This window comes from Equus asinus, chromosome 11 (assembly GCF_041296235.1).
Source record: "Equus asinus isolate D_3611 breed Donkey chromosome 11, EquAss-T2T_v2, whole genome shotgun sequence".
Taxonomy (NCBI): Eukaryota; Metazoa; Chordata; class Mammalia; order Perissodactyla; family Equidae; genus Equus; species Equus asinus.
The window spans coordinates 27,003,632-27,022,978 of NC_091800.1; the positions used below are offsets into that span (position 1 = coordinate 27,003,632).

Here is a 19,347-nt window from a genome sequence, read left to right on the forward strand (position 1 = left end):
TCCATTGTCGTTTAGTTTTCTTTGCTTTTTTTGGACATATTGAAGCTTTATGTTTTATCATGTAGTCAGATCTCATTTTGAGTTCCACTGCTTTCATGCTGAAAGACTTTTTTCCCCTAAGAAAAAAATGACTATTTTCTTTACATAGGTATTTTATTTTTTCTTAGATTTATTTGTAGAAATATATTTTTGGGTGCTATTTTGAATGGGATCTTTTATCCTGTTGTGTAAGATCAGTAAATATTCATCTGCAATATTTTTTGTTTCACTTTTAAATCTTTAATCAATCAAGATTTTATTTTAGCTTCGCTTCTTTTTTCCAAATAGTCAGTTTTCCTAAATTCATTAAATAAAACATCCTTCCCTAGTGATTTTGGATATCCCTCCATATCATATCCGTATCAAGTTCTGATTCCATGGATCTCATTGTTCTGTATCAGTAATTGTAAGTTTTAATAATGCGTGAGGTAAGTCTTCCCTTATATACTTGTTTAAAAATACTTTTTTCAGGGAGGCAGTTCTTACCTATTTATTCGTTTAGATTTGTGTTATTTAACCCTCTATGGGTCAAGGACCTTTTGAGAAATGCAGTGAAAATTGCATGAAAGCAAGTAACCTGACCCGAGGAAACTGCACTGGTGTTCCCATATGGGCACTGTTCGAGTCGAGAAGATCACAAACTCCCAGAAGTCTTTGGTCCTGGTGTTGGTACTTGGATGTCAAATCACTAACTCCTGTTGCTAGGTAACCTTTAGAATTCTTTTGTCAGGGTTTCAGAACAAATCATTCTTGAATTTTCCTGGACTTGCATGAATCCTATAAATTGTTGGGGAAAAATTAATATCTTCCTGGTAGTTTTTCCAACTAGAAATATATTATTTTTCCATTTATGTAGGTCTTGATTTATATCTTTTTAAGTAAAACTTTTTTTATGTAGGTGTTATATTTCTTCTTAGATTTATTTGTAGAAATAGATTTTTGGTTGCTATTTTCAATGGGATATTCTCTGCTATTATATTTTCTTACTGTTTATTGCTGGTGTACAGACTGTTGATTTTGTTCTTAATTCTTAGATTTTAATTCTATTGTTGTATTTATTTTCCTTAGTCTTAAAAATACATTTACTGCATTTTAGCTTTCCTCCTGTGTTTTGGTTTATTTTCAGTTTCTTTTCATAGTACATAGTTTTGAATTTTGACCATGCAAAAGAGACATTCTGAGTATACATTGGTTTCCTTTAGTAAATTTTTTTCAAAAGTATATATTTTTTCCCTATTTAACAAAAACGTAACAAATACTGTGTGCCAAGCATTATTGCGAGCACTTTACAGATATGAAGCCCTTTAAGTTAATTTAATGCATAACAGTCCTGTGAGGTAGGTACTACTACTATCATTATTTTATAGGTTAGGAAACTGAGTTACCAAGAGGTCAAGTGGCTTGCCCAGGGACACGTGACTTGTGATGGAGATGGGCTATGAACTCAGTCAGGTGCAGAATTTATGATACAGTGGTATGACAGGGGTATTTTTGGTGGAGAGTAGCATATAGGCAGTATTAGAGTAGGAAGAGGTTAGTGGTAGGAATCTTTTAGGTTAGGAAGCTGTAGCAGTAGTCCAAGCAGAAGGTAACAAAGGCAGTAAGAATGGAAAAGAGAGGACTTTATCTTACAGAAGAGTCTCAGCTCAGGCTCTGTTAGCACATCTGCATTCCTCATAGTAGCTTCTTTGTATATTTTGAATGGAGGCTTGGACCAGTGTTGACTGTGTGGTTGTAAACATCTGCACATTGATAGGTTTCATATTTAAGGTACATGTTGACTTTCAAAAGTAATATTTAAAAAATATAGGTATTCGTCTCCTTTAGTACTAAGTTGCCATATGACAAGATAGAATATAAATTTGGGGAAATTACCATAGTATTTCTAAAAATAGTAGTTTAGGACATTTTGAACAACTAAATTTGGAATTATTTTCTTTGTGCACAATTTTTTTGGGAGCATATCTGCTGCATAGAATGAAGTCTGCCTCCTAATTTGTACTAGTTTAATTGTTTGAATAATTGTAAGATGAAGGCTTATAGTCTCCAAACTTATTTTGCTAGTAATGGTCTGAAAACATAGGGTAATAGAAAAATGATATCTTTGAAAATAATTGCCTAAATAGCTTATTACGTGATTGCTGTCGTTGGGGTTTCTGAGAGGTCCTCCAAAGATTACCCCTCTTCCCTGCCAGAGTTCTAATCAAATGGATCCGGCAGCTAAATGGCAGAATTAGAACTATATATATATATATATATATATATATATATATATATATTTAAATAATATACCTATTCAGATACTAGGCTGTAACAGGGCAGTCCTTTCAGGGACAGACTGTGCCCTGGGAATAGTGGTTGGAAACACTTGCTCCCTGCGGGAAGCTCCCTCCCTGGAAGAAAGGTTGTGCTGAATTATGCGTGCCTGGTTTTATAATATTGAGATTAACTAGACAGGTAATTTGCTTCCTTTTCTCTGGGAAGAAGTGAGTAAAGAGGCAGTGAGAGGACAGATTGTTATACTAAGTGAATCCTTTGAATGGTAAACATCAGAACTAGGGAAGATTTGATCTCCTCAACATTCCTCAGTGTTTTCTTTTTTTTGTGTATGAGGAAGATTGGGCCTGAGCTAACATCTGTTGCCAGTCTTCCTCTTTTTGCTTGAGGAAGATTGTTGGTGAGCTGACATCTGTGCCAGTCTTCCTCTTTTTGCTTGAGGAAGATTGTTGGTGAGCTGACATCTGTGCCAGTCTTCCTCTAATTTATGTGAGACGCCACCACAGCATGACCTGATGAGCTGTGCTAGGTCTGCGCCCAAAATCTGAACCTGTGAACCCGCCACCACTGAAACGGAGCACACGAAGTTAACCGCTACACCACTGGGCTGGCCCCAGTGTTTTCTTTTCTTGACCATTTTGCTTAACCATTAACCCTATTATCTATCAGGGTGGACGTGGAGCTCTTGAGGGAGGAGATATTAGCTGCCTGTTCGAGTAGTTCTGTTGTGGCTTTGAGGCTGCCATCCTAATTCCAGCCATTGTTCCTTTAGATATTCTGGAGCACCTGTAGGTAATTTGGATTTTTGCCCCCAGAAGCTTCTAAAATGGGTCAAAATAGTATACTATTATCAGCTCTAAGAAAGTGTTATACTCAATTCTGAAAATTCTCTCTTTTCTGTTTCCAACAGCAGATTTTGCCCAGTCATGTTGTCTGTTGGAATATCAGAGGTTCTTCAGTGAGGTTAAATTATGGTATTAAGATACTCTAAAATAGGAAACTGCATAATGACATACCTGCAATTTAAAACTGGCATAACTTCGAGAACTGAAGTCCCAAGTCATATTCTCTTTTCTGAGTTAGAAGTCCAAAGAAATTAATATTCTTTCTAATTTCTTGAATATTTTGACTGATTATTGGTTAGAGAGGTTATGAATTCTAGACAGAGTTTGGGTTCTTTCAGCCATGGCAGTTTGGACTGTCTCTCATGGGAATGGGTAGAGTTTCTTCATGGTCTCAGAAGTTATAATTCGGCTCTTTTATGTGCCTCACTTTTAAAGGAGTACAAAAATGTTAATAACGCATACAGGTTTATCACAGCTTTGACCCCCCAGTTACCAAATTTGGGAAAAAACCACCAAAAATCCTAGCCATTCCTATTGCTGGGAACAGTGATCCCAGGTACAATTATGTTCCCAGAAGCCTGTACTCAGTTTTATCAAAGATCACAGCAGAAGCTGCGTAGTTGCTGAGTAAAGGAGAGTGCAGTGGTATCGATCTCACCAGGATGCCCGTTGTCCTGATTATTTTACCTGTGGACTTCAGATCAGTTGGGAGAAATCTCCCAGCAAGACATTGATTTTGGCACAGTGCATTTGTGATTTCTAGGGAGAAAAAACTACCAATGTCTAATCTCTTAAAAATTTCCTCCCTTTTGAGCACCATGATTTTGGCACTCCAGTATGAATTGAGTATGGATTCCGTTTACTGATATAACACCTGCCCTTGCTTGTTAGCAGGCATTGTCAGTGGCTGGTTCTACTGACTGTTATTGAGCTCAGGCCTAAGAAATCTGCTTCCTAGGGATTCACCCCAAGTATGCTTCCATTGGAGAGTCACCCTCAGCTACTTCCTGAGTGAACCTGTCTTGATCTTCTAGAGTCTGTATGCCACAGGCCTAAGTGAGGACTAATACCTTTGCTGTGTGTTCCTCATTATTTTTTGAACAGCACATTAAATTTTTAATTTAGTGGATATATATACAATCCTGCACCCTATAGTTAGAAAAACTGTTTTTTTCAAATACCAATTGAAAAATGAAATCTTGGGGCCGGGCCTGGTGGCACAGCAGTTAAATTCACATGCTCCGCTTTGGCAGCCTGTGGTTCACGGGTTCAGATCATGGGTACGGACCTGTGTACTGCTTATCAAGCCATGCTGTGGCAGACATCCCACGTATAAAGTAGAGGAAGATGGGCACGGATGTTAGCTCAGGGCCAATCTTCCTCAGCAAAAACAGAGGAGGATTGGTGGCAGATGTTAGTTCCGGGCTAATCTTCCTCAAAGAAGAAAAACAGAAATCTTGAGCCACAAAGTAAAAAGTCTCAACAAATATCCAAGAATTAATAACACAGATCATAGACTCTAAGCACAAAGCAATAAAATTAGAAATTAATATGAAACATTATTCATCGTCATGGTTTTTAAACTTTAAAGAAAATACTTTAAAATAATTCACAACTTAATGAAGAAATCATAATGGAAATGAGAAAATATTTAGAATTGAACAAACTGCCAGGTATGTAGTGCTTATTGGGAGGAAGAATTATCAAAAGTTGTCAATTGTCTCTTAGTTAATATGTAACTTAAATGTAATTATCCAAGAATTTCAAACATGAAAAATTTATCATTATACAATTCATATGGAAAGTAAAAGTATAAGAATTGCCAATACATTTTTTTCTATTCAGTAGCATTAATTTAGTATGATTAGTGATGTTTTGCTGAACTAAATCACTGCTTACTGTGAATATGGTATGGTGTGGGCTTTTTCCTCCTAACTTTTTATTTTGATACAGAAATAAAATAGTACAAGGAAGTCACAAATATCCTTTATTCGGAATCACCAGTTTACATTTTGCCTTATTTGTTTTAACATTCTCTTTCGCTCTGCTGTGTGTAAAAATATATATTGTTGGAACCATTTGAGAGTGAATTGGAGAGATGTTCTTTTTTACCCCTAAATATTTTGATGTCTAAGACAAGAACATTCTCTTACATAACCTCAGTACATTTATCGAAACCATGAAATTTAATGTTGATAAAATATTATTTTCTAATCCATAATACACACTCAAATGTATGTTATGTGTCCCAGTTATGTCCTTTATACCTTTTCCCCGTTTCCCCCTCCTCCTGTCCAAGATCCTACTCCAGGATCACATAATGAATTTAGTTATCATGTCTGACTTTAAACAGTTCTTCACTGTTACTTTGTTTCTTGCCCTTGACACACACACACTTGTTTTTGAAGAGATAGGGTCATTTATTTTGTAGAATGTTCTTCAGTTTGGGTTTCTCTGTGTGATGTTTCCTTCTGATGTTGTTTCTTCATAGTGCATCGTATCAGGAGGCACATTATGTCGGTTTGTTTCAGTATTAATCATATTAACTTGGATCAGTTGGTTAAGATAGTGTCCATCAGATTTCTTGATTATAGAATCACTATTTTTCCCTTGGTAATTATTAGGAAATTTGTGGGAAAATATTTTGAGACTACGTTCCTCATCAAACTTTTGCTCTTTAGTTTTGACATCTGCCGATGATTTTCAACTCCATTCCTTCTGTATTTCCTAGTTGGCATTATATTGTAAAGAACAGCTTTCCTGTCTTCCTCATTTGTTTCTTCACTTATTTGTTTGCACCAGAATGGGCTTGTGGATTCTTATTTTGTTTAGTGAGTTATAATCTATTTTAATCATTATTTTGTTTCTTAGATTGTCCCACATTTGGCTAGTAGAGGTGCTTTCAGACTGGCTCCTGTAGCCTTTTTGTTTTTTTAACTTTTATTCTTGAAATAAGTATAGATGATAGGAAGTTGTAAAAACCATACGAAGAGTCCCATTTCTCCTTCACCCAGCTTCACCTGGTGGTGACATCTTATATAGCTGTGTGTATCCAAGCAGTTAATTGGTACTGATATATTACTGTTAACCAAACTAAATACCTTATTCAGTTTTCACCATTTAAAAAAAATCTGTAGTCATTTGTGTGTTCGTGTCTATCTATGTGTATGTATAAATTTATTTAATTTTATCCCATATATGGATTTGTGTAACCGCCACCACAATCAAGATACAGAACTTTGTGGTGTGGTGTTCCATCACCACAAAAGAACGCTCTCATATACCTCTTTGTATTCACATCCTCCACACTATTCCCTACCCTGTCCCTGTGCTCTGGAAACCATTAGTCTGTTCTTGATCATTCTGTCATTTTGAGGATCTTATATAATTGGAATCATACAGTATGTAACCTTTTGAGATCGACTTTTTTTGCTAGACATAATGCCTTTGCACTCCAGGTTATTATCCAGGTTATTGTATGTGCCAGTAGTTCACTCATTTTTATTGCTGAGTATAGTATTCCATTGTCTGGATATGCCCGAATTCATTCAAAACTATTCATTCTTTGAAGGAATTGGGTTGTTTTCAGTATTTTGCTATTACTAATAAAGCTGCTGTGAACATTTGTATATAGGTTTCCAATGACCGTAAGTTCTCCCTTTGTGCTTTTCATATATCCCTTTTAATATGTCAGGGAAGTGTTTTTTGAGCATTTCTTTCATTTTTGTGCAACAAAATGTTCCAGGATTATCTTTTACTTACTTTCTCATAGTTCTGGAATCAGCTTTTTCTCTTAGGGACCCTGGTTCCTTTAGTGAAAATGGTCTTTAGAAGCCAAGATATGCATGCTACCTATGCTTGTTGCTACTGATGTGTCATTGCTTCTAAGCCTTTTCAGCAAACAGAGCCTAGAAAAAAGAGAGAAAAAGAACACACATACATAAAATACACATGTATTTATATCTATGTCTATTTTTAAAACTCTCTGAATTTATACTAATACCTCTAATTCCACTCCAATACCACAGAATTCATTCTAGTTCTACCGCTTTCCATATTTTTAATTTTTTTGGCCAGCGTTTAGAAAGCTGGCCCTCATTATCCTTAATATATTTATTCATTTACTCATATATTTCTGTTGTACTTTCCCTTTCTGTAGGTCAAAGTTTCTCAACCTTCGCACTGTTGACATTTTGGGACCAGATCATTTTTGTTATGAAGGGGCTGTCCTATGCATTGTAGGATGTTTAACAGAGTGTTTTCCCAATAGCACTCAGATGCCAGTAGCAATCCCCAGTTATGACAACCAAAAATGCCTCCAGACATTGCCAAGTGTCCCCTGTGGGACAAACAGCCCCTGGTTGAGAACCATTGCTGTACATCCAAGTTTCTACATGTTATGTCCCTTGAACCTGAAGAACTTCCTTTAGTATTTTTTCTTGGTGTAGGTCTGCTAGTGATGAATTTTGCTTCTGTTTGTCTGAGAATATCTTTATTTTGTCTTCCATTTGGAAGTATATTTTCACTGAATATAGAAATCTGGCTTGATTTTTTTTTCATCACTTCAAATATTTTTTCTTTTCTTCTCCCCTTCTTCCAGTATCACATATGCTAGATGACTTGATATTGTTCAACAGGTCACTGAAGTGCAGTTTTTAATTTTTTCCCCCAGATGGGATAACTTCTGTTTATCTGCCTTTAGGTTTACTGACCCGTCTTCAATATGTGGTTAAGCCCATCCAGTGAATTTTTTATTTCAGATATTATACTTTTTAGTTCTAGATTTTCCATTTGGTTCTTCTTTACAGTTTTATTTTCCACTGAGATTACCTGTCTGGTCCTTTATTAAGGCTGTATTTTCCTTTAAATCCTTAAACATGCTTAAAATAGCTGTTTCATAGTCCTCTGGTAATTCCAAATCTGAGTCATCTTAGGTTTGGTTTCTTTTGACTTTTTCTCTTTACTGTTGTTTAGGATAAATGTAGAACTAGTAACTTTAATGGGGCAGTTTTAATTCCCAAATATTCTTTTACAATAAACAGTTTGAATTCATTGTGAACATAAGTTGAAATACTTTCAATGAGTAACACAATGTTTTTCCCCAAACTAAAGAACATTTGGTTATTGAATAGTTTATTGTGTCTACCTTGAAATTAAGATGACTTTCTTTTTTTCCTTCAAAGTGCTGTGCATGGATGCAAAGATCAGTTTTGATTCTAATTCAGCTTATCGCCAGAAGAAAATCTTTGACTTACAGGACTGGACCCAGGAAGATGAAAGGGACAAAGATGCAGCTAAGGCAGATCTCAACTATATTGGCCTAGATGGAAATATAGGCTGTCTAGGTACCATATGTTTTTATGTTAGAGTTGGATTGGCTAAGCTTAATTATTTTCCTTGTGTTTGCTGCTTATACAAATCGTTTTCCTCTCTTGATAGTAAACGGTGCTGGTTTGGCTATGGCCACAATGGATATAATAAAACTTCATGGAGGGACTCCAGCCAACTTTCTTGATGTTGGTGGTGGTGCCACAGTCCATCAAGTAACAGAAGCATTTAAGCTTATTACTTCAGATAAAAAGGTAAGAGCAAGGCTAATGTTTTAGAGTTTGAAATGAATTGACTTGTGACTGGAAATTGAGGGATTGGAGACATCCAGGAGAGATTACTCTGTCAGGGTTTTTTTTTAACGAAGGCACAGAAGGATGTAGTGCTAGCAGTTGAATGGAGGAAGGGTTGCAGTGAGCTGTGTAGTGTATGCTTGCTTGCTTGTTTGGTTAGAAGACCAAGAAGACAAGCTGTTTCTAGCTGGAAGGAGAGAAGAGATTTGAAGATAAAGAAGAGATTGAGTCTAGCTAAAGGAGAGACGACCTGGAGGAGATACAGTATAGCAAATAGGTTAGCTTTGGAGAGGAGGTTACTCCTTCCTTGACATGTTAGTGGAGAAAGGAAGATCATACATAAAAGTTAGCTTGAAGTGGGGTGGGAGGCTTCTGAAGAGAGTGAAAGGTATGAGGCAGACTGCTAAGGAAAGAATTGCTGAGGAAGAATCATTTTACTGCTCTTCAGGTTATGCTAGTGCTTCAGGGTTTTGTTTGTTTTGATTTTTACTTTTTTGCTTTTCCTCAAAGTTGGAATGGATAAATTAATTGGCTGGAATCACCCAAGAATGCAGTATTTGAACCGAATGGCAGAGGTAGACTGAGTATCACAGAGGAATGGGGATGAGAGAATTAGCATGTAGGTGACATTATCATTGAATTGCTCAGCCATCGGTTCCAGGCTCAGTAGTACAGAAAGTCAGATCTGTTGAGAGCACATAGACTGGGAAAGTAGAATGAGATTGAGGGAGTAGAGGCTTTTAATAGGAAAAGATTGGGTTTGATGGAGTTGGAGATGAAAGACGTTAAAGGTGAAAGGAGAGGAGATTGACATGAGAGTGGGATTTATGCATTTAATATTCTAGAAACATTCATTCTGGTCAAGCCAAGTACTTGTCCTTGGTAGTAATTAGTTGAAATGGGCTGGAGGTAAAAGTGACATGGTAGAGATCCAGTCACTTTGAGGCTAGAGTGTTAGATGATGTCTTGTGGTGCATATTGAAGCTATCCAGAGTGAGATGGAAGGGAAGGAGATAAGAAGGTGCCAAAGTCCACCAAGAATTCTAGTTTATCGTAAATTCTAGACCTTCATTTCTTGAAGGGGACATAGGAGGTAGATGGAGAAGGTTGCTTGTAGTTAGAGGCCACTGGCCCAGAGGCTCCAGCTGTTCTGGAACCTTCCTAGCTGCTTGATTGAGGGAGACAATATCTTGGTGTGTCTCTAACCCATTTGGATCTCACTGGTTGAGAAGCTTATGTAGCTAAAGAAACTAAGGTTCTTTTTAAAAAATAAAATAGATTTTTTGGTAAAGGATAGAAAAATAGTGATTCAGACTATGAGTATGATGATGTAAGAATGCTGACCCAGACAGGCGCTGAAGTTTGGATGTGAAGCGTATGCAGGAGTAGGCATACAGAAGTTGAGTGCTTTTGAGGTCCCGGTTTGTGTAAAAAGTTGGTTGAGTTGATCGCAATAAATGAAGAAGAGATGATAGTTAATGAGCACTAAATTGGAGATCTTGCATGTGACACTGTCGTGTTATAAACATGATCTAGAATAGTCATGTTGGTGAATGACTTCGTTTAATAGGAAACAAGTAAATGGAATCAGATCTTGTTCATACGGGATAGGCGAGAAGAGAATATGAGCCAAGTGTTGAAATTACTCAGGGAAGGGAAAATAAGATCTGACGGGTGGTAGACTGCGCAGACTTCAGTGATGAGAGTTACAGAGAGTAGGGTGGTTTCCATGGAATTAATTTTTATCATAAGGCATAGATACTAGTATTTCCTTGAGCAGGAAGGGCAAATACTCATTCTTTTAAAATTTTAATCTACCAAAACCATTTTATTCACAGGTACAGGCTATTCTGGTCAACATTTTTGGAGGAATCATGCGATGTGATGTTATTGCACAGGGTATAGTCATGGCAGTAAAGGATTTGGAAATTAAAATACCAATTGTGGTACGGTTACAAGGTGAGTGTAAAAGATATCTTGTAATTGTTCCATGGACTCTAATTGTTTAAAAGTTCGTAATTCCAAGGAATTCAGTTCACTTAAAATATAATTTTCAAATAGCTGTATCTTTTAAATGAAAGTATTATATAATAGGAAGTTTTAAAAACATGAGTTTAGAAAAATTTTCTAATGTTAGGGCAAAATTGTTCATAGTCTTGCTTGGTATAATTTGATATAGTGTTTGTTGTGCTTTGTCTTAAATTCTGAATTGCCTCAATTACCATTGATATAATAAGGCGGAGTGTTTATGAGATAATTCCAAGCTTTTACAGTATTTTCTTTGGGTTAGAAGCATTTATATTAAATGATAGAGGTACTCCTTTGATGAAATTTCATGCTTGTAGCGTATTGTGAGAAATATTTTAAATGGTTTTGTGTAGGTATTTAAAACATCTTTATATTTGCATAAATTATTTCCAGGTACACGAGTTGATGATGCTAAAGCACTGATAACGGACAGTGGACTTAAAATCCTTGCTTGTGATGACTTGGATGAAGCTGCTAAAATGGTAAACAGGCTATGTTAATCTAAGGACAAATTTGCAAAGTGTATAAAGGATTTATAAACATTTAGATTCTAAAATGAACCAGCTAATATTGCTAATAATTAGTGTTTCAGCTAAATACTTGGAGTATTGAAGGGGTTCCTTATTCCTATTGTCACTTTGTGCCCAATCTTGTCTCATCTCTATTCTTACCTACTTCCTTCTAAGCCTGTGATTATTTTGAAGCATATCTCAGACATTACAGATATACCTCATTTTATTGTGCTTCCCTTATTGGGCTAAGCAGATACTGCGTTTTTTACAAGACTTTCCACAAGCAAAAAGCTGTCATGCTGACAGCTCAGATGATAGTTAGCATTTTTTAGCAATAAAATATTTTTTAATTAAGGTATGTACCTTCTTTTTTAAAACATAATGCTATTACTCACTTAATAGACTAGAGTATAGCGTAAACCCGTAACTTTTATATGCACTGGGAAGCCAGAAATTCCTGTGACTGGCTTTATTGCAGTGGTGTGGAACTGAACTTGCACTATCTCCTAGGTATGCCTATATATCATTTCATACATGTCATCATGTATCTATAAAAGATAAAGGTATAGATAATGATATAAGGGAATTATTGTTATTTGTTTCAGGTGGGATAGAAGTTATTATGTTTGTCTTATAAAAAAAGAATCTAGTCAGCATTGAAGTTTCCCTGATTCTTTCAAATGTTTTTTGTCTAGGTTCTTTGTTAGGATGAAAATAAGCCTGTGCATTGCAGTTGGTTAATATTTCACTGTTTCTCTTAATCTATAGATTCTTCCTTGCTTTTTCTTTTCAGAATTTTATTTGTTGAAAAACCAAGTTGATGGTCTTACAGTGTTTCTCATGGTCTGCATTTTAATGATTGTATCCCTGGGGTGTCATTTAACATGTTCCTCTGCCCCTGTATTTCCTGTAAACTGATAGTTCATTCTGTAGGTTTGATAATATTTGGATTTGTATTTGGGGAGTAGGGAGCAAGAATATTTTATAGTTGGTGTTGTGTAATTCCATAAGGAGGGTGTAGTTAATGTCAGATTATTTCTCTTTTTGTGATGTTAGCAGTCATTGACAGTCATAGCTGAGATCCAGTATTTTGTTTATGCAAAGTGGTGATATTCTGTGTCATTATTTTATTTATTAAATTGAATGCTTATAAAAAGCGAAACTTTCTTGTATCAGCTATTTGTTATCACGAAGTACATTGTGCTTAGGAAAAGCATGATAACTGCTTGATTCTTTGCTTTTATTGATTGGTTTTCAAAATAATAAGTTTGTTCCATTAGGTCCTGCAAAGGTGACTCAGGCTTTTTTCTTGTTTTTTGTTTTTAGGTGTGTGTATGTGTGCACATGCACTATTTTGAACTCATGGATTTAAACATACGAGATGTGATTCAATCCATTTCAGTTATTTTTATTGATGCTCAAATTGTCCCATCTTTGGTCAGTGGGAACCTCTTCACGCTGACTCCTGAGTCCTTTTTACATGCCTTGTGGTATGCTTTCTGGTATGATGAGATGTTTCAGGCACATCTTCACATTTCTTGCTCCAGACCTGGAATCAGCCAAATCTTATTTCGAGACCACAAGTTGGGCTCTAAGGGTACTTATGGCTACTGGATTGTCCATTGTTTCTAGGCTTTTTAAGTGGCAGATCTAGGAAAAAACGTATTTTCTAGAGGTAAAATCATGAGTACATACTGATATTTCCAGTGCAAATCCAGGTGTACAGGTTTTTTCCTATCTGATATGTTTCTCCTTTCTCCTGAGCCATCTAGCATAAATATTCATTTGCTTAGTCCCTGAGTACAGACGTGACAGTTTGACAGTAATAATACTAACAATATGATTACTGAAAGCAGTTAAGACTTGTATGTGTAGCTCGCTCTATCCTTTGGAGTATTTTCCGCAACTGATTGGATGTTAAAATTTGTGTGAAATAGTTACCTGTGTGTTTTATCTGAGCTCAATATACAGTTAGTTTCATTTATTTATTTTATGTTTTTTAAAGATTGGCACCTGACCTAACAACTGTTGCCAGTCTTCTCCCCCCCACCATCTTCTTCTCTCCCAAAGCCCCCTAGTACCTAGTTGTATGTTCTAGTTGTGAGTGCCTCTGGTTGTGCTATGTGGGACGCTGCCTCAGCGTGGCCTGACGAGTGGTGCCATGTCTGCACCCAGGATCGGAACCAGCAAAACCCTGGGCCCCCGAAGTGGAGCCCGTGAACTTAACCACTCGGCCACGGGGCTGGCCCCTATTTATTTATTTTTTAAGGAATTTCTTTTTTAAAACTACTTTTGTTTCATACTGTATAAATATTTGCATGGTTCCAAAGTCAAAACTATAAAACAGGGTATATTCAGAGAATCTAGCTTTTATACCTATTCCTGTTTTCTTCTTCCAGCTTTTTTTTTTTTTAAGAAGTTTTTGGTTCATCCTTCTCCCTTTTTGAAACACAAGGAAATAATGTGTGTGGTGTGTGTGTGTATATATGTATGTATGTGTTTATATATATGCATATATCTTTCCACTTTCCCACATTATATGATGGGTAGCATGTATTTTACCTCATTTCTTTTAGTTAACAGTATATCTTGGAGCACAGTCTATAGTAGACCTAGTAATGTTTTTAAGTGAGAAATTTTGAATCTTCCCCACCTGTGTTTATAGACATTTCATGAAATACCTTTTGGTTTAATCAATAATAGGCTTTTGAGATTTGCTGAAGTAATGTCATATTGTTTCTTAAGAATAATAAAGGTCTTACGTCCTTCTTTGGGACCTACTTTGGGAAAGTACCTACTAGTAAATAAAATTCAACAGCAGTTTAGGGATATAAGAAGAACTTATATTCAATCCTGAGTTTGAATTAAGATTTTGAGTAAGGGAATGGTAGAGAGAAGGTGTTTCAGAAAGCCTGTTTTGACTTGGAGATACGGGAGAAATTGTTGAAGGAAGAGAGTGAGGGATAGTAGGAATCTGCTAGTGCAATACTTAGATGATGCGAGGTGAGGTGAAGGTAACGGATAGGTCATAACTTGTCTTTGAAAATGTGTGCGTTTGCAGTGAGAGCCTGAATTAAGAAAAGCTCTGTGTGCATGGAGAGAAAGAAGAATCAATATGACCTTGATCAAGTCGACCATGAAAGATGGAAGTAAACAGTTGATTTAAGTTGTGACTGCATCTTTTTGTACTGAGTAGGAGGTTATGGAAATCGTGACAGTATTAATAATATGATGATGATATTAGCAACTGCTACCATTTATTAAGCATTTTTTATACATGCAGTGCTAAGCTGTTTTCTTCTAGTATTATTTCATTTTATACAAGTTTGGTGATATAATCTCCATTTTTATAGGTGAAGAAACAGAGGCTAAATAAATTATTTGGGATCACATGTCATAAACATCAGAGTGAGATTTGAACTCAGGCTGCCTAAAACTTTAAAATCTTCTCTTAACTACTCTGCTGGGGAGGAGAGAAGCTAAATTTGTTGTTTGGTTTTAGATATGTTTAATTTGTATGATATTTTGTATGGTACCAGCTGGATGTTCTCAGACAGATTATAGAGAGAACATTGGAATTCAGGTTGATAATTGTTAATTTACTGATAGAAGATAAAATTTGACATTGTTAAATGTTAAGATTAACATTTTTTAAAACAAATTTTTATTTAGATATGCTTTGCATTGTGTAGTATACAACTAAGACACTGTTTCTGTCTTTAAGATACATAAAATTTAGGCAATAAAAAAGAAGTATATACATATATCATTCATGTATATTTTATATATATATAAAATCAGAAGATACTGAATTGAAGTGTGGCTTATGCAGAGTGTCAGATTTGACTATCCTTTGAGAGTGGAAAGCCTTATAACAGTGTGAAATGATTTATAACAATGTCAGAATAGCACAGATGTCTTAAATGAAAAAGACTGAATGTGCGTTAATGTCACATTGACCAATATTTCTGATTTTATGTGTTTGTGAAAATAGAGACAAAAATGTTTTGTTTTTTCCTTTCAGGTTGTAAAGCTCTCTGAGATAGTGACCTTAGCCAAGCAAGCCCAGGTGGATGTGAAATTTCAGTTGCCAATCTGATCTGAGAACCCAGTGGGCGGCTGAAGGTGTTAAATGTGCTATAATCGTTCAAAATACTGTGTTCTGTATTATTATTGTTCCTTTTCTCTCTCGTGTGTGGAGATTGTAATTGCCATCTAGGCAGAAAAACTTTTAAAAGCATTTGGTCTGCATTTAATTCTACTGTTCAGAATGGACTGTTTGTGTAAAGAATGTGTAATGCAGTTATCTACTTTCTTTTGTTGCAGCCGCCTTTTTCACTTCTACAGAATGTCACTTGCAATATGCCAGTTTATTGTTGGATATAACATTCTTCATTGATGAGTCTTATGAAATAAAATAAATATGAATATAAAGCTTTATTCTTTAGTGTTAGAAATATATCTAATAACTAGCCTCATGAGTAGAGCAATGTATTAAAACAATGTTTTATAAGAAGTGTTCATCTTCAAACCAATACCTAACTAAATGTATCAGTCACTATTTATAAACAGAACTTTCAGACACTCCCCAGAATATTCTTTTAAGTATTTCAGTGAAGTAACTTGTTAATTATTTGAACATTGTTTTAATTGTTACAAAACACTGTTAACTGCAAGTCTTCATGATCCTGTAGTATTGAGAAGAAACTGTAGGTTTGTATCAAATAAAGGTATATTTACTAAGGACTTGGAAGACAAAATTAACTGTGTCAATTTAAATTAATAAAAATCTCCCAATGTGATTTGGATTACTGTTTTTTTTCATTTTTAAGTAAACACAGTAGAAGGTGATGTGTTCATCATGGCACCAAACACCTCTAAGGAACTCATTTGTAGATTATGAACTGGGGCATGACATTACACATTATAAAGCTTCCTACAAACATTTCACTGAATTCTGTTTATGTGTGTGCCATCTGATACCTTCTCTAAGGAAACCACACCATGGGCCAGCCCTGGTGGCCTAGTGGTTAAGGTCACTGCACTCTGCTTCGGCAGCCCAAGTTTGGTTTCCTGGGCGCGGACCCTAAACCACTCATCTGTCAGGGGCCATGCTGTGGCCCCAGCGGCTCACATACAAAAAGAGGAAGATTGGCAGTGGATGTTAGCTCAGGGAGACTCTTCCTCAGGAGGAAAAGAAACAAAAGAAAGAAAGAAACCACGTGACCCTTTGTGTCCCTATATGTATTTGTGTGTATATATGTATGTATATCTCGATCTTTTGTTCACAACAGTTGATATTTAACTGTTAACAGTGTAAACACATAGCATGGAAGAATATTTCAGCCAGCAGTAGACTATGTATCCATATTGGTGAATTTGAGAACTACCTCTTTTCATGTTCGTACAGTGTGAGCAGATATGTACACTCGGAGAGGCAGCGTAGCATAGTGACTGTGAGCGCAGAATTTGAAAGTAGGCTATCTGGCTCCACTACTTACTAGCTGTATGAATTTGGGTGAGTTTATAAATTTCAGTGTACCTCAGTTTCCTTAGTTCCTTTCTCATCCTCGCTAGAATTATTTAGTGGGGACAGGGAGACAGAGAAATGATATATAGGGAACATGTAAAATATATATTTAAACCAACTATACATATATCATTACTTATTTATCAATCAGTCTGTCTTGCCTATACATTAAACGACCAAATCAGAGCCATTAAACCATTTAAAAGCCTTTATAGCTTTTAATTAAAAAAAATTTATTCCAAAGAAAGCCAGCCAATAATCAGTTCAGAAAAGATTGGCGTTTGTGTTAGTTGGCGTCTAGTCAGGAGTTAAAAACAATTTTTGGTATTTTGGAGAGGATATAATACAGGCTGTTGGTAATACTAGTGTTTTAGTTATCTAATCTTGCATAAAACTTAGTGATTTTCAAACAACATTTGTCGTCTCATAGTTTGTGTGCATCAGAAATTTCGGAGCGGTTTAGCTGGGGGGTGGTTCTGGTCCTGCAGTCACTTGAAGGTTTGGGCTGGAGGACCTCCTTACAATATGGTGCACTCACGTGGCTCTTAGCCAAAGGCCTCAGTTTCTCCCCATGTGGGCCTGTCTCCAGGCTACTTGAGTGTCCTTGTGACCTGTCAGCAGGCTTCCCCCAGAGCAAGTGATCCAAGGGAACAGGGAGGAAGCCACAATGCCTTTTGTGTTCTAATCTCAGATACTTGTGTTCTCATCTTATTGTCACTTCAGCCATATTGTTTATTAGAAATGAGTCACTAAGTCTAGCCCACCAGAAGAGAGGAATTCAGCTCCCTTCTTGAAGGGAAAAGTATCAAAGAGATTGTTGATGTATTTAATTTAAAACCATCACCACTTGTGCTGGGAAGCTGAAAGAGCAAAGAGCGGATACTGAGTTAGCTCAGAGATTAGTAATGCTAGGACTGAGGTGGTAGGAAGAATCCAGGAGTTTGGAAGACTTCTCGTGCTTGGGACACTGAGAGGGAGAGTGCCTGGGCTGCTGACGTTCAAACTCTGCTTAAGTGGTGGACTGGGGACAACTACAAGAACATGGAATTAGGGAAGGCAAGGAAAGACTTTAGGATAGCGTGATCAGTAGCATTAATTCCAGCTGAGAAGTCAAGTAACATGAGGACTAAATAGTGCCCAGTGGAATTAAAACAGGATATAACTAATTTTGGTAAGAATACTTATGTGTAATGGTGGAGGAGGAAGTCAGAGTTTTGTAGAGAATGGACCGTTAAGACAACTGGCTGGTAGCTCCTTAAACACCCTGCTGTCTCATCCTGCAAGCACACATAAACCCGTGAATACTCTTCATACAGGCTTGATATTTCCTTCCCTACGGTCCTATCTGCTGCTTGTGGAAAAAGCCTGCTTTAACGTTTTAATTCTCCAAGTTAAAGTTGAGTAAATGCATTTGAACAACTCCAGTTTCTACATAGAATATAACCAATTTTGACTATTATATCAACTTTGCAGAACCTAGGACAGTAAGCCTGATAGATACTGGTACTTTGTAGCAGATGGGATTGTAAAAATCCACACGTTAAGGGAAAAACAAGCAAAAACCAAAAAGGAGAAGCCAACACTCACAGCTCCAGTAAAACACTGAAGGTGTTAATATTTTGGTGAGTTTCTGTCTGGCAAAGAATTCTACTTAAAGACATTTTAAAATCATGGGAGTAAATGTTAGCAGGCCGTGGGTCAGGTGTGCAGAGCTGTAATTAGCATCATGCTCTTTGGTCCTGTTGAAAGGTAGAAGGGTGAGAAAAATCCTGTGGAAAAATCAGTTTTCAGATTTATGTAATCTATCGTGTGTGGTAAAAAACTGAAATAAGATTCAGAGGTTAGCAATAGAAAATGAGGCAAGATAAAAGGTTGGTAAATCAATTTTTGTTTAAAGTTCGATTTAAAATGAAGAGGTGAAGTGAAGGGATAAAATAATAATGACTTAAAAGTTGGTGTCCAAGTGACCTCCTGAAGAGGAGAAGACTGGGGAATGAAGGAGCGCCCGCAGAGATGTAGAGGAAGCTCGAGACAGTAAAGCCTTGTGTCCTTGAGCGCCAGGACTTGACCTGCTGTCTCAATATCCTTGGGATTGAGCCTATGGCAGTCTTTGTTCTCCTTTTCAAAAAGCCAGCTCTGTCAGTGTCTTTTTCCATCCTAAAGAAATTTAAGGGCCTTTGTTATTCATAACTTTGCCTCATAAGGAGATAAGACCACGGGCGACTTTTTCTTTCTTCACAAGTAACCAGCTTCTCTCTCTTTTTCATTTCTTTCAGTCTTGTGTGTACGTTGTTGTTCTCCTGCATGTTGCCGCCCTGTCATCTTTAGCGGGGAGGGAGCCCTGCCATGCATGCCGCCCCCACTTGCCTCCTTCAGTTGACTTTCTCACTGCTGGTCTAGTCAGAAGCCAACTGTTATACAGCAAGCAGCCATCCTGGAACAATGAGACATGAAGGGCCCACCTCAACAGCATCCTGTAGGAGAGTTGTCCCCCA

The 19,347-nt window shown here is 36.6% G+C and overlaps 1 protein-coding gene across 2 annotated transcripts in view; it reads left to right on the forward strand.

Annotated features, from left to right (window-relative positions):
• The window catches only part of SUCLA2 (succinate-CoA ligase ADP-forming subunit beta), a 40,141-nt gene extending 24,017 nt beyond the window's left edge, over positions 1 to 16,124 (forward strand). For both annotated transcript variants that reach the window (XM_014838914.3, XM_044779989.2), the window contains exons 7-11: positions 8,345 to 8,506; positions 8,601 to 8,743; positions 10,621 to 10,741; positions 11,204 to 11,292; positions 15,347 to 16,124. In XM_014838914.3, the coding sequence (XP_014694400.2) occupies positions 8,345 to 8,506; positions 8,601 to 8,743; positions 10,621 to 10,741; positions 11,204 to 11,292; positions 15,347 to 15,421 (590 nt within the window). In that variant the 3' untranslated portion in view covers positions 15,422 to 16,124. The remainder of the gene's footprint in view (positions 1 to 8,344; positions 8,507 to 8,600; positions 8,744 to 10,620; positions 10,742 to 11,203; positions 11,293 to 15,346) is intronic.
• The last annotated feature ends 3,223 nt before the right edge of the window (positions 16,125 to 19,347 follow it).